Source organism: Impatiens glandulifera, chromosome 4, assembly GCF_907164915.1.
Source record: "Impatiens glandulifera chromosome 4, dImpGla2.1, whole genome shotgun sequence".
NCBI classification, from domain to species: domain Eukaryota; kingdom Viridiplantae; phylum Streptophyta; class Magnoliopsida; order Ericales; family Balsaminaceae; genus Impatiens; species Impatiens glandulifera.
The window spans coordinates 48,099,198-48,115,119 of NC_061865.1; the positions used below are offsets into that span (position 1 = coordinate 48,099,198).

General features: G+C 26.9%; 1 protein-coding gene across 1 annotated transcript; it reads right to left on the reverse strand.

Annotated features, from left to right (window-relative positions):
• Positions 1 to 555: 555 nt before the first annotated feature.
• LOC124935280 lies at positions 556 to 2,470 on the reverse strand. Its single transcript, XM_047475726.1, has 2 exons — positions 2,163 to 2,470; positions 556 to 1,708 (listed from the first exon to the last, which is right to left on the reverse strand). Exons 1-2 carry the CDS (start codon positions 2,468 to 2,470, stop codon positions 556 to 558), a joined length of 1,461 nt encoding a protein of 486 aa, XP_047331682.1.
• Between the last annotated feature and the right edge of the window lie 13,452 nt (positions 2,471 to 15,922).

A 15,922-nucleotide genomic window follows, 5' to 3' on the forward strand; every position in this document is an offset into this window, starting at 1 on the left:
AAATATTAAATTTGGACTGAATTTAATTTTAAAAATTAATATCAATTCAAATCTTTAAATTATATTATTTTTATTTAAAATTTTTATATATAAATAAAATTTTGTTTATATATTTACGTGCATTGCAATTATTTTATTCCCTTCTCTCCTCTGGTCATTCAATTAATTAAATAAAATATTAAAATAATATAAATTTTAAATTATTAATTTTTATTTTATCATTATTAACACTATTTAGATTTTTATACCAAAATAATTTTCCCTCTCTCAAAATTATTACAAATCATTTTATAATAAATAATTCGAATTCAGACAAGTATTTAAAATTGTAAATTGATGAATATAGTATTGTTATCATTTATTCATATATATATATATATATATAAAAAAAAAACCTTCTCTTTTAAAAGATCACAACTGTTCTATTTAATTACCAATTTATCTCCTATAAAATGAAAAAGATGAAATTAACTATGGCTTTCAAAGGATTAAGAGTTTGAAAATTATAATATATATATAACATTAACATAAAACTTTATAATGAAATTATTAAATTTAAAAAGCACATGTTATACAAAATACAATTTTGCATTCTCTACATTCATAGCCAATTCCAATTCCAAATACTTGACACGGTGATTCATTGCAACGGTTACAAACAAATTGAAGGTCAGGCATAATGCTTGTTAGGGGATGTTTGTGACGCGGAGAATGATATTGTCCGCCAATCTTGAAACGATCCGGAAATAAACCAAACAATTCTCGCACACAATCAGCATCAACACACTGGTCACATTCAAAACAGTTGTACATCCAACTTTCTGAATGTACTTCCCTCTCACAAAATTCACAGTGGTATGTTGATGCACCTTGATCATAATTACTCATGAAAACATGAATTGGATCTATCAATTTGAATCCATGTTTGTCGTACCAATATACAATTTCTCGAGGCAATATCAAACATTTGGGATGAATGCTAAAATTACAAGCATCACAACCAAATGTGAAGTAGGTGTGACGAAACGATGAGATGGCAGAGATATACATACTTTTGTCCTCTTCAAAGAAATTGCTAAGACCACATGAGATGCAACCTCCGATGGATCTCCCATACTTAAGAATGAGAGGGTGTTTGTGAGTCTCGTAATTGACTAGTCTAGGAAGGGCAGCGCATTTAACGTCCAAGTAGTATTCTTCGCATTCATTGCATTTGTAGGCAAACCCATTCCCTGTCATTTGACAACCTTGGCATACAAAGATGCCTAATAATCCAGGATCCATCTTTTCTTGTAGGATTAGTATGTGTCCTGTGTCTGTGTGACCCGGATGCTTTAACTCACGCGGCAATTTAGCACACCATTTGTGTAAATCGAATTTGCATGTGGACTCGTTGCAACTATAAAAGGGAGCATCATTCAATAGAGGAAGCATGCACCCATTGCAGACTTCATATTCACGTCTACGTGTACTTGTCCTGCTATAGTTAAAGTTTGTAAATTTGCGTAAATCAAACTCAAGTGTAAGTGGATGATCATGGCTAGGGTGATTTAATATATCTCCATTTTGATCTTCGGCATCCTTCCATTGAGATATATTTTTAATAAATTGGGCTAGCGTGTTCTGTACTGCCTCACTAGAAGGCAATGGAAATTGGATCAATTTGTCATTTATTTGATCTTCTTCGAACGTCTCAATTATTGGATCCCTACATAAGAAGATTATAAAACACAAATCAAATGTAAAAAACTAACAACATTGTAAGAAAATAGTTGTATGAGATGTACCATTTCTTAGTTGAGCAATTTATGTGAACATAGTATTTACACCTCTGACAAAGATAGAAACCCAATTGGATGTTTATATGTTCCTTACAAACTCCGCATAGACACTTGGGTAAACATTCTCCCTGTCGATGACATAACTTAAGCGGATGCACGTGACTATCATGTTCAATACTTTGAGGCAGTGAGTGACATTGCTCGTGGATCCAGAACCAGCAGATTTTGCACTTATAGGACATACCAAATTCTTTATGTTTCTCACCACAAAAACAACAAGAAAATGATGCGGGGGATAACTGAGCGGTCAATTCGTGGTTGTGCAGAGTGCGAGGACAAACAAGAAAGGACGTTGATGCGCATCTTAGATCCAAGTCAAACTTGCAAACCGCACAGTGATAACAAAATTGCGTCACTGAAGGGTAGTAAGTTCTGCAAACATCACAACCGTAACCAGAGTTGGGATAAGGTGAGTTTGTGTGGAGGATTAAAGAATGTTGTGGGTGTTTTGGATAGTCTTTCATCTCTTTGGGTAAAGATGCACAAAATTCGTGAAGACGAAAACCGCAATATTCTACACAACATCTGAACCCACCTCTTCCAATTTCATTGCCACAACCATTGCAATCTAGTACATCTTCATATTCATCTTCAATTTCAAATCCATTTCTAATATCTTCCTTGTACATTAATGGATGTTCATGTCCAAAATGTTTAATACCTTTCTCTCTTGCTTCTTCTATGAGTGGAAAAGGCACAAGAAAAGATCCTGAACTTGGAGGATAATCAACTTCTTCTCCTTCTCCTTCTCCTTCTCCTTCTCCTTCTCCTTCTCCTTCTCCTTCTCCTTCACCACCTTCACCTTCTCCTTCTCTTGCTCTTGCTTTTGCTCTTTCTTCTTTCTCCCAACATTCAAACTCCTTCTTCCAACCTTCTAAGAATCCAGCTGGAAACATGATCAGGAAAAGGAGGCACAAAAAATATCCAATTAGTGATTTGGGGTCTAATAAAATCCTTATAATACATTGTATGTGAGTGATTCATTTAATTATTATATGTCAGTGAATTGGAATGGTTAATTATTGAAGAGAACGTGCTTAAAGAAATTTGATAATATAAAAATAATTATAATAATAATAATAATAATACTTTAGTACTATTTGTAATATTTTAATTTGTTTAAAAAAAATATTTTTGTGAATAATTTTATAATTAAATCATTATAAGTATATATTTTTGAATTCTCGGAAAGCAGGCTGAAAAGTTTAATAGAGTGAAAAGCTCAAATTCTCTTTTCCTCAACCACAAAGTGGGTTTTGGAGTTTTGATCTGGTTTACCTAATCAACAAGTTAAACAAATTTGAACATAAATTTGTAGTATATGTAATGGAGTTCAAAATTATAGTGAAAATGGGCTTCAATTAAATCTAAGGGTGGATTTAAATCTAATATAAAAAATAAATAAATTTCTATTACAGTGAATCAAACCGAAATTATTTTAGTATATTGAGTGTTTTTTTTTTCAAATTTGAGTTGATATTACATTTATTCAATCTGTATCAGGTTTCGTTGGATCAATTTTTTCGATCGAATAATTCTCTCGTCGTTAGTGGATCGTTTGTTATTTATATTCTCAGATCTATATATATATATATATAGATGCTTAATTTTTAAATTGTCCGGATTGCCGGGTCGAGAGCTGTGGTTAATTCGGATACTTGGGTCGGATTGTGGGTTGACCCACCTTTAAATTTAAAACGGTTAAAAATAAAATTAAAAATGCTAGAAATATGTTTCGAACTTGCAACCTAACAAAAACAAGTACAACTCTTTAACCAACTAGGCTACAAAGAATTTATATTTTAAATTCAACACCAAATTTGATACACGCGAGACGTTTTAATATTAATATAAGTTCAACTTTTTAACTAACTAATCTATATATATATAATAATGCTTAATTTTTAAAGTGTCAGAATTGCCGGGTCGAGAGCTATGATTAATTTGGATACTTGGGTCGGATTGTGGGTTGACCCGCCTTTAAATTTAAAACGGTTAAAAATAAAATTAAAAATGCTAGAGGTATGTTTCGAACTTGCAACCTAACAAAATATGTACAACTCTTTAACCAATTAGACTACAAAGACTTTATATTTTAAATTCAACACCAAATTTGATAAATGCGCGACGTTTTAATATTAATATAAGTTCAATTTTTTAACTAACTAATCTATATATATATAATGATGCTTAATTTTTAAAGTGTCCGAATTGCCGGGTCGAGAGTTGTGGTTAATTTGGATACTTGGGTCGAATTGTGGGTTGACCCGCCTTTAAATTTAAAACGGTTAAAAATAAAATTAAAAATGCTAGAGGTATATTTCGAACTTGCAACCTAACAAAATAAGTACAACTCTTTAACCAACTAGGCTACAAAGACTTTATATTTTAAATTCAACACCAAATTTGATAAACGCGGGATGTTTTAATATTAATATAAGTTCAACTTTTTAACTAACTAATCTATATATATATATATATATAATGATGCTTAATTTTTAAAGTGTCCGTATTGCCGGGTCGAGAGCCTTGCAACCTAACAAAACAAGTACAACTCTTTAACCAACTAGGCTACAAAGACTTTATATTTTAAATCCAACACCAAATTTGATAAACGCGGAACATTTTAATATTAATATAAGTTCAACTTTTTAACTAACTAATCTATATATATATATATATATAATGATGCTTAATTTTTAAAGTGTTCGGATTGCCGGGTCGAGAGCTGTGGTTAATTTGGATACTTGGGTCGAATTGTGGGTTGACCCGCCTTTAAATTTAAAACGATTAAAAATAAAATTAAAAATGCTAGATGTATGTTTTGAACATGCAACCTAATAAAACAAGTACAACTCTTTAACCAACTAGGCTACAAAGACTTTATATTTTAAATTCAACACCAAATTTGATAAACGTGGGACGTTTTAATATTAATATAAGTTCAACTTTTTAACTAACTAATCTATATATATATATATATAATGATGTTGAGTAAATGGATATTTGGGTCGGATTGTGGGTTGACCCACCCAGAAACTTAAAACGATTAAAAATATAATTAAAAATGGTATCCGTAATTTTTTTTTCACGGTTTTTTATATTATTAATCGTGCAAATGCACGGGCTAAATGCTAGTTGTGTTAATGATGATTTCTCGAGTTTGTGTTCGTCCACCTCTTAACAAAAAAAAATACAGAACAAATGGATCTGAATTTATTTTTTATTTTTTTAATAAAGAGTTAATAGATTTGTTATATCTTAATTAAATAAACTTTTAAAATATTTAAACTTTTAAATTTATGATTAAATTTTTTTATTTTAAATTATTTAACTATAAACACAAATTTTAAAAAGTTATAATATTTTTAGTTCTTGGTTTTATTTTATTTACTTTGACTTCACGTGGTCCATTTTAAACTCTTAATATATTTGTACTCTGAAATTTATGATTAAAATTTTATTGTTTTACATCGATCTAATTTTTTTTTTAATAGATGGCTAGGTTTAAACTTATAATCTTATCATTTTTCTCTTTATCACCTTTTAATATTTTTTATTATTATTTTTTATTTATTTAATCTCTTTTTAATTTTTTTTATTCATATTTTCATATATTCTCTCATTTTAATTTTTTATATTAATATAAACTTATTATAATAATAAAAATAATAATAATAAAAACATAAATTTAAAAAATGTTCAATTAAAAAATCTAAAAAATAAAGAAAAAGAGTTCAAAAATATAAAATTAATTTTTTTTTAAAAAAATAACATGAATAATTAAATAATAATAAATTATATCAGATTTTTCTAATAAATAAACTCAGACAATAAATATTTAAAAAAAAATTTAAATGAAAAGTATTGAAAAATTTAGAGATTATACCTTAAATGAAAGTTCTTAAATAAATAGTAATTTTAAGAAAACTAGAATTAATAAATGAGATCATTTGCTGGAGGTGTTTCTTTCGAGACCAGATCTGGTCCATGTTAAATAAACTTTAAAATATTTATAGTCTGAAATTTAGGATTCAAATTTTATTATTTTAATCTATTCAACTATTAAAATAATTTAAAAATAAAAATTTAATATTTTTTAGTTCCTGGTTTATTTATTTACTTTGAGATCTGGCTATGTGAAATAATCTCTTAAATTATTTATACTCTGAAATTTCTGATTAGAATTTTATTATTTGACTAAAGCTATTCAATTATTAAAACAATTTAAAAAATAAAAATTTAATCATGTGTAGTTATTGGTTTTATTTTATTTTATTTAATTTGAATTATTTGTTTTTTAAGTTGTGGATTTTGTAAAAAATTTTAATCTTTTGTTTAAAATAATTTTTTTCTAATAAAATAATTTTGTTGTTAAAAAAACAAATTTAATGAAATATTTTTCATATATTTTAACCATATAATATATAAGCATTCTAATTTGTTAAAGGTTGTTTGAGTGACTAAAAGTTGGTATTAATTTTGACGTATTAATGTTTTAAATTAAATATTTTTTTTGAGATGTCTGTGTTCTAAACTATTGAATGTGGTTTGAATGCTTTAATAAATATGTAAGATGTGAGAAAATTGAAAAATCCAAAAAAAAGTATTTGTATGTTTACAAATATCGTAAACCAGACAGTTCAAAACTTGGTAGTATGTGAAAAAATTTTAAATCTCAAATAACACTTGTTCATTTGTTATTTAAAGAATATCAATTTTTAGTTGATAACGACTTAATTTAATTAAAATGTTACTATTTTAAATAAAAAAAAGTTATATTAATGAGAAAGAAAGTATATATAAATTAGTTGGGAGATAACTTGATTTCATGAAAAAATTACTTAGGAAAAAATAATAATATAAGTTATAGGAGAGAGAAAACTTGATTGATTGTGAAGAGCAAATATAATGCACCTTCAAATATTTTTGTTAAACGTTATTATATATATTTATCTTTTTATTCTGTATATATATATATATATATGTAATTATATATAATTAAATATATAGAGAGTAAAATACAATTAAAATATCAGTTTGTATAGTTTATATATATTAGAAATAAAATTATTATATATATATATATATATATATAATAGATACTATAGAGATTGTTTGATTTCGATTATTTGTTTTTTAAGGTTTATAATTTTTTTTATCAGATTAGTTTTAACTATCAATTTACTTAATTAATTAAAATATTACAATATTTTACTTACAAACTCATATTAAAGTTTAAGTTCATTGCTTAGACCCTTTAAACAAATAACTAATAATAATGACATAAAACAATTTATTTTTAAAAAAAAAAACTAAAACTTAAATTTAAAAATAATATTCTGTACAATTTCAAGTTTCAATATTTATTTTTAACATGTTGGTAGGTCCTCTTCTTCCTCTTATTATTATTATTATTATTATTATTATTATTATTTTATTTTTAGAAAAAAAAGGTAACATTTCCTATGTTGATTTGTATTTTTTTTTTAGAAAAAAAAATTATATCTATTAATCCACTGGTTTAAAACTTATAAGATGTAATTTTTTCGGCCTCGTAAGAAATAAGTTTTAAATATAAATATTTGTTTGAAAATTTTAAAATGAAAATAAATCAAAACGGAAATATTTAAAAATCAAATTTTGCCTAAAGAGTCTCCACCTAAAATTTCGGGAAATTGGAGCAAATGACCGATGTGGTGAATAACCAAAAGTGCGGGCCCATAATTTAAATAGCGTTGTTGACCCTCTTTTTTTAATGACAATTATACCCTTACGTAACGCAACTACAGTTGCGTGACGCAACCGAATTTTTTTTCGTCTCGCGGTTGCGTGACGCAACTGGGACATTTTCGTCCAAAAATTTTTTAAAGAATAAAAATATAAAAAATTGCGTTCGTCAGAAAAAAAACAAAAAAAGATCAAATTTCCCAAAATTTATTCACTCTCACCAAAAACAATTCACCCTGTTTTTAAGGTCATTTGCTCAAATTTCCCAAAATTTCTTACAAAATAAAGAAAATAAATTATTGCACTATAGAATAATAACACGCCTTTAGAAAAGAGAATACACGTCATAAATTTTTTTTAACACTGTAGAATAAAGTATTAAACAAATTAGGGAAATTTATAATTCATATCCTATTAATATATATATAAATTAATTCTTAAATTTTCTTGTTAACTTTTTTATTATTATTATAAATAAATAAACTATTATAAATATTAAACATTCAATTAATAATATTATTTGAAGAGATTATAAAGAAAAAGCTTGATAATCACAACTATATTTATTTATTAAAAATTACATGTTACTAAAATCATGATAGGTTATATTTTTTGGATATAGTATAAGAGAATATTAAAACTCCTCACAAATTTTTTCAAGAAACAAATGATCAAAATAATATAATTGAAATCAATAATCTAAAATTTAAACAATGGCGTATCCAAGATCAAAGGGTACTTGCATGACACTTTTCAACATTGACCGACGAGATTCGTCAAGAAATCTTACAATCATCTTCGGCGCTAGAACTTTGGGAAACCCTAGAGAAGATCTATGTTTCTCAATTAAAGAGCAGACTATTTTAGTTACAAAGTCAACTCCAAAACGCACATAAAGGTAGTGACTATCTTCTTAATTTAATTCAACATATCAGAAACTTGTCAGATGCACTTATCGCTGCCAAATAATATGTTTCTGATTAAGATCTGCAACTAACCCTACTCAACGGGCTCAGAGACAAATTCGAGTCGATGATATGTGTGTTGTAACTTCCGGACAAGATCTATCGTTTAATGATATGACAAACATCATTCCAAATTATGAACAATGACTCATATTCAAGAAAAAAATTCCATTATGAAAATATTTTGTCCTTAGACGTTTAAGCGAATGCTGCTTATATTTATGGGTATCGAGGTAAAAAGAACCAAAGACAAAACCGAGACAATAATCGTCTATAGTGTAATTTTTGTCATAAAATTGGTCATCGCTCCGAAAGTTGTTTTTATAATCCACCTTGTCAAATTGGTAATGTATAAGGACATAGTGCTCTTGAGTTCCCTCGTTTTAATTCCTATATAAATCCTATGACAATGTTAGTTACATCGTCTATTATTGTAGATCCCACTTGTTGTCCAAATTCAGGTTCTACCGACCATATTAATTATAATATTAATATTAATCTACACCTACATGCTACTTATACAAGTAATTGAACTATTAAAGTCGGAAACAGTATGCCTCTAAATATTTATAATATTGGTACCACTAAAATTTTAAATAAAAAAAATTCTCTACTTACGTAATATCTTACACGTTCCGGATATTACTAAAAATCTGATGAGTGTCACGAGATTTTCATCAAATAATAACGTGTTTTTTGAATTTCACCCGAATGTTTGTCTTATTAAAGATCGAGATTCGAAGATAGTGCTTCTTCAGGGATTACTCAAGGACAAACTTTATTGCATTAACCCTGTTGAAAATTCGTTTTCAACATGTTCTAATAAACAAGTGTTTATTGGTATTCGATCTCCGGCTCAAATTTAACATACACGACTTGAACATCCTTCTAGCGCTACTACATCTTTAGTTATATCACATTTTAAATTACCAGTTTTAGATAGTAATACTATTTTCTTTTTGTGGATCATGTCAATAAAGGAAAACACATAAACTGCATTTTTCGGCTTCTAAATCTACATATATGGCTCCTTTAGACATAATTCATTCATATGTTTTGGGGTCTGCTCCTGAATTTTTGTTTACTAGTTTTCGTTATTTCGTACATTTTGTGGATGATTTTAGCAAATTCATATGGATATATCCGCTAAAGAAAAAGTCTGATGTTTTGAATACGTTTATCAACTTTCTTCAACTTGTTTAAAATTTGTTTAGTTGTAAAATCAAAATATTGCAAACTGATTGGGGATGAGAATATAGAAATTTTAAACAAAAATTTATAAACAAAAATTTATATATCCATAGTTTTATTTATAAATTAAAAGGTCCTCAGTAGAGTCGTCAAGAAAGTTGTAACCCCCGGGAATATTTTTAGTTCATAGCTTAGTACGTGTCGACACGTGGCAATACGGGGGGATTTGGGTGGCTCTAGATTTGATGGTTTCAACCTTGGTTTGCGCGTCAGGAATTTTTTTTAAATAAAATATTATTTTTAAAGATTTTGACAGTACTTGGAGCTTTTAAAATCAATTATGTAAAAATAATTAATTTTATTCAAATTTTAATAATTTAAGGATTTGTTGTGACCAAATGACAATTTGATTTGGAATCCGATTTAAATTAATTAAACATAACTGATTAAAAAAGATTAATTATTTGAAAACAGAGTCGCCAAATAATTTTTAGAAAAGTCAGTAAAAAGTACATGTATAAACATACTTTATTCTAGAATTTCCATAAGGGGTTCGATATTTGGTTACGCTCAAGAAAGGGCTTTCGTGCTATGACCTCCGCGCCCATTAAAAATGGTTTTATTTTTTAAAAGTTTGGCTATCAAAATATTTATTTATAAAATTTATTTCCTTTAATTAGTAGTTTAGGGTCATAAACAATGATAAGTTTAGATTACGTAAATAATTGTAAAACATTATTTAGAAATGCGTACATGTGATTGCTGTTATATAATATTAAGCAAAAACCCTGAAAAATATCAGAAAAGTATTAGAATTTAAAAATAAATTCCAAACAGAGCCTTAGTCAAAATATTTGTTTGGGAAATATCCCGAAAATATTTTGAAATCAATTTTCTACCTCTCAGGATTATTTGAAAACAAATTGGGGTTCCAAAATTGCAAAAATAATTTTGGGTTTTGAAAAGTGGAACCAAACAAGCCTTATGAAAAAAAATCCTAATGGTTGGGTCCAATTTTATCGGTCGAATACCGGATGGGCTTAGTCTAGATCGAGGGAGCTCTCAGTCGAGGCTCGGGATACTCGGTCAATGGACTGGAGTGTTCGGTTCTGGGCTTTGGGAGGCTCGATCTTGAATTCGGATTGTTCGGTCCTAGGTCTAGGAGACTCGGTCCGTAATCTAGATTTCTCGGTCGTGGGTCTTATGAGTCTCGGTCCCAAGTTAGACTTCTCGGTCCTATGTGAGAATCATCGATCAGATTTCTCAGTCCTAGCTCAAGAACACTAGTCCTATGGCTCGGTCTTAACTTAAGAACACTAGTCCTTGATCTCGGTCTTAGGTCAATTTTCTCAGTCTTTGGTCTCGGTTAGGATCGAGAATTCTCGGTCTTATCTTTTAGTCCTCGGTCCTACAAGACTCGGTCCAAGAACACCGAATGTTCTTCATTTGGTATGAAAATTGCAGATTTGTATCTTTTAATACAGATCATGAAAACATGATTCATAAGTTGCTATCAACTCCATTGGATGTAGGGATCATAACCCATAATCCTTAAACCGATCAATCGAACCCTAAAATGACTGATTTTTCAAAACGATTTTTGCAAAATTTGGGAATTTTTGAATTAGACCATCTCATGGCCTAATTCTTGTTCCAACAGCTTCGAAATGATGTTTACAATCGGACACAACCAAAACAACATCAAGTGAGCTCTATAACAAATTTTAAAACTGAAAATTAAATTTTTTATTTCAAAATTTTCAGTTCGATCAAACATGATCGAGATACATGTTTTATCATTTGAAAATCATCTTAACATGTTTACAAACATGTTAGGCAACTATTTGAATCAAAATTCAAGCTTAAAACCTCAAGAATACGAATTTCAAATTTTCCAGATTTTCAAATCAAATTAAGGTTTTTTTATTGGGGTTGAATTAATGAAATATTTTCAACAGAAAGCTTGGACATCATCTAGGGATTGATTTCGACTATAGAAAGCACGAAAGTGAACCCTAAATAAGATAAATCCGGTCGAACTTGAAAATTTCCAATTTTGAATCATAACTTGAATTACAGCGGATCTGAAAACTTACCATTGAATAGAGAACACTCCAATGATCTTTATGAAGCTTTCCAGAGCTCTAAATCGAAACTTGGAACGCCGGAATGATTTCTTCAAAAACCAGTCGTCGGAGCTTCTTTGAAGATCTTCAAACAGGCTATAATTATTGGATTTTGTTCGATGGATTGGAATAAGAACACCTAGGGAGAATTTATACTAAAGTTAGGTCGGTTTCGAATTCGAATTCATATTGAATTTGGCTTCTAAAAACTCTTCTGCTTCGTCTTTGTTTTGTCATCGCTAGCTTAGTTCTAGGGTAGGTTTCACTTCTTATCCTAGGGAATTGAAGGTGATGGAGAGACGTGTACGTTGGCGAAGTTTGGAGGGATAAGGTTGAGAAACGAATGAGATAGAGCTTCTAGAAGGATGTCGGTGTCAAGCGCGAGCCTCCAGCATTCGTCCTGTATCATCGGAAAAGATGAACAAAACGACATCGTTTTGTTTAAATAAACGCATCGTTGGCGTTGGGTCCATCGCAAGGCGTTCCGTCTGGTGTTCAGGCATCTGGTCCCGTGTGGAACCGTGTGCGCGTTGCTTTGGTTACAACTAACTATGTGGCGTGTTCTTGGGAGCTAGATGAAAATCCATCCAGTGTTGATCCATTGGACAAAAATCCTGCTGCTGCTGATTTCTTTATTTTCGGTCGCACTAGATTATCAGTTTTTATTATTAGTAAAAGGGTTATTTAAAATCGAATTTTTAACATTTTTTTACATTTTTCTTCACCAAATTAATACACGAAAATATTTTTAACAACATAATAAAAGTTATGTTCATTTATTTTATTTTTGATTTATTTTATTTTTGAGTATTTTTGGGTGTTTTTGGAAAATTTATTTAATTAATTTAGGTTATAAATTACACATAACTTAGGTCTAAAATCATAATTAAATTATTTGAATCTCTTTATGAATTTAATTTGGGTAAAATAAATACAATATTTTAATCTCAAATTAATTTTGGATCTTTAATTAATTTTTCTAAATATGGTTTAATTGTCATAATATTTAATCCTAATTTACTTTTAATCTCTCCTTTTGATTATTTTGAATTAAAAAAAAATCAAAATATTATTTTACAATTATTATCATAAATTAGAGTATTTCAAATTTTCATGCTTACAAAAGATAATAGTTATTAAACATGATAATAATTTTTAAGTATAATAAATATTATTCATAAATAAATAAACTAATTCTTTTGAAATGTGAGGAAAAAAATTAATGAAAATTAAAATTTATTATATTCATAAATTAACTTTATGATTATAAATAAATCAACTCGGTTTTTTTTATTTTTGGGACAAAAAATGAAATCAAATATTTAAAAATAATCCGAAATTTTATTTTTTATTAAAAATGTTATGTTTATTTTTTGGGGTATTTTTATAAAATGGTTCTAAGCATTTATATGTAAAAAATAAAAAATAAAATATATAATTGAAACAAATAGTGGGTCGTGGATTTTAACGAACTTCATCTTCAACCTCTCGCTATCTTCAACCTCCCGCTGCTCCAAATTCTGCGGTTTTTGTGAAATATATGGGCTCAAGAATGACAAACTTGTTTTTCCAATTTCAAAATTTTAATTTGGATAATAAATAAATTTATTTCATAAAAAAAAAACTTTTAAATTATGTTAGTAGTGAATCTCAATCAACAATTTAAATTTAAAAAAATTAAATTGTAAATGAAATATATTAAACTCAAATTTATTAAATTAAAATTTATAAATAAGTTTAAGATAAAATGTGAACTTACGGGCCTTAAATGTTTCATAAAAATTGTTATAAATTTAAATGTTTCATAAAGATTGTTATAAATTTCTTGAACGCATAATTAACACTCAAACAACTTCGTGAAAAATGAAATTTTAACAAAAATTTGAAAAACTAAAAAAGGTGAATCATCTAAGTTGATTTCATTAATTACAATTTTTCCTTGTCTTGAGTATTCTATTTATGTTGATTTCAAATCTTCTTGCCCCTCCAATATGGATTTTGGCCTTTTGAGGAGGAAATAAGTTTGTAATTTTTGTCGCTAAATTTAGCAACTAACAATGTTTCTAGGTCAATATTCATTAATTTATTTTTCATTTTTTTTAAAAAAACAAATAAATCAAAATTAATATATATATATATTGTTTTTTTTTATTTATTAATTATTTTATTAAACCATATAAAATAAAATAATATTTTTATTAATAGATTAAAACTATTATTTAGTTTAAAATATTTTTGTAGGCTCCAAATTTATTTTAAAAAATATATAAGTTGAAGATTGAAAATTAGTGTTTACAATTATAATTAAATTATAAATTTATTAGACCCTAAGCATGAAGTCAAGATTCCTACAATTTAAACCTCTTTATCGCTTAATTTTAATCTTTAAGATCATCTTCAACCCACCTGCAAACCCATCTTCATAATAGGTTTTAGCCCTCCAACTCACCTGCAAACTCAACTGCATTTTGAGTTTTTCTGCAAATTCTCTATCCTCCGTACCCAAATTTGAAGGGACACTGTTCACATATTCAAAACTTTTCAAAATTTTCATTTTAGTCCTTTTAGTTTGTTTTTAATTAATTTACATAACTTATTTATATTTTAATTTGTTTACTTATTTTATTTATTTATATTTTAATTTATTTATATAATTTATTTATATTTTAATTTATTTATATGTTTAATTAATGATAATTTTAATTTGTTTATATGATTAATTTATATTTAAATTTGTTTACATTTATATTTTATATTTTTTAAGTATTATAAATTTATAATAATAAACAATATTGTATAAATAATGGATTTATAATTAGAATTTAAAAGTAATTAATAAGTTGTTGTAAAGTTATGGGTTAAATTTATAATTTTAGATAAATATATAGATAATATTGAAAAAATTAAAAATTATTATAAAAAAGAATATTCTGAAAATATTTTTTTGAGTTTGAGTTTTTGGGTTAGAGATGACCTAAAAAGAAATAAATAATTTAAAATTTATATTTGAAATAATTTGTTTAACTTAATTAAAAATAATTTATTTATCTATTAAAATACTATATTAGTCCTATTTTATTTTTAATAAAATTTAAATACTAAATAATATTTCCATTTCTTTCTGTGATCAATTACTTATCTTTCATATCCAATTTGATTTCTTTTGTATCTCATTTCTTTTTGTTGATCAATTTATATATTCATGTCATGTTTTGGATGATCAATTGAATATCTTCATGTATCATATGAATATACATATATTGTCTTATTTTCATCCGGTTCAGTTTTCCTTGCTGATTGTTATGGATTTCTCATTTTTATTTCAAATTTGATCAACTTTTGAATATGATACAGAAACATTGTAAAGTAGGCTAAGATTCTATTTGTGTAACCTTTATATCATTCTTAGGCCCATTTTGATATGTGGGTTGTTTCAGAAACTTTATTTATATTCAATAATCTTCATGCCACAATTTATATTTATCACTCTTTTTTAATGAAGATGGATGCCACAAATCCAAAATAGTGGAATTCGAGGTACAAGAAAGTCTTAAAAGTAGATAAATGACAATAGTAGAGACAATTAATATTCATGGAAATGGTCAGATCATAACTTCTGTTTTAAAGATGATCAAGTTTAAAGGAAAAAAAATATCAGTATTTTTTTTAATATTCAATATATTACATTACATTGCTTTAATTATATAAATCAATATATTAAGTTTATTAACTAATATTATTAGTAAATAAATATATAATTGTCTTATATATTTTTTCATATATTAGTCTTAAATATTATCAAATTAATTTAAATATTAAGTACTTAAATTTTAAATGTTTCTATTTTATTAATTCAGTTTTTTATGTTTAGATAATTTAATACTTAAAATTCAATGTTCATATTTTAGTTTTTAATTTTATTAAACATTTTGTGGATACATTTTAGGATTAAATATTTTCCAAGACTTTTTCGGAATATCCTCCTCTTAGTGGGATATTTGGCAAACGGCTAGGTTACTAAGAGCATTGAGAAGAAGACTTCCCATGCTAAGGTGACATAAACGGCTGC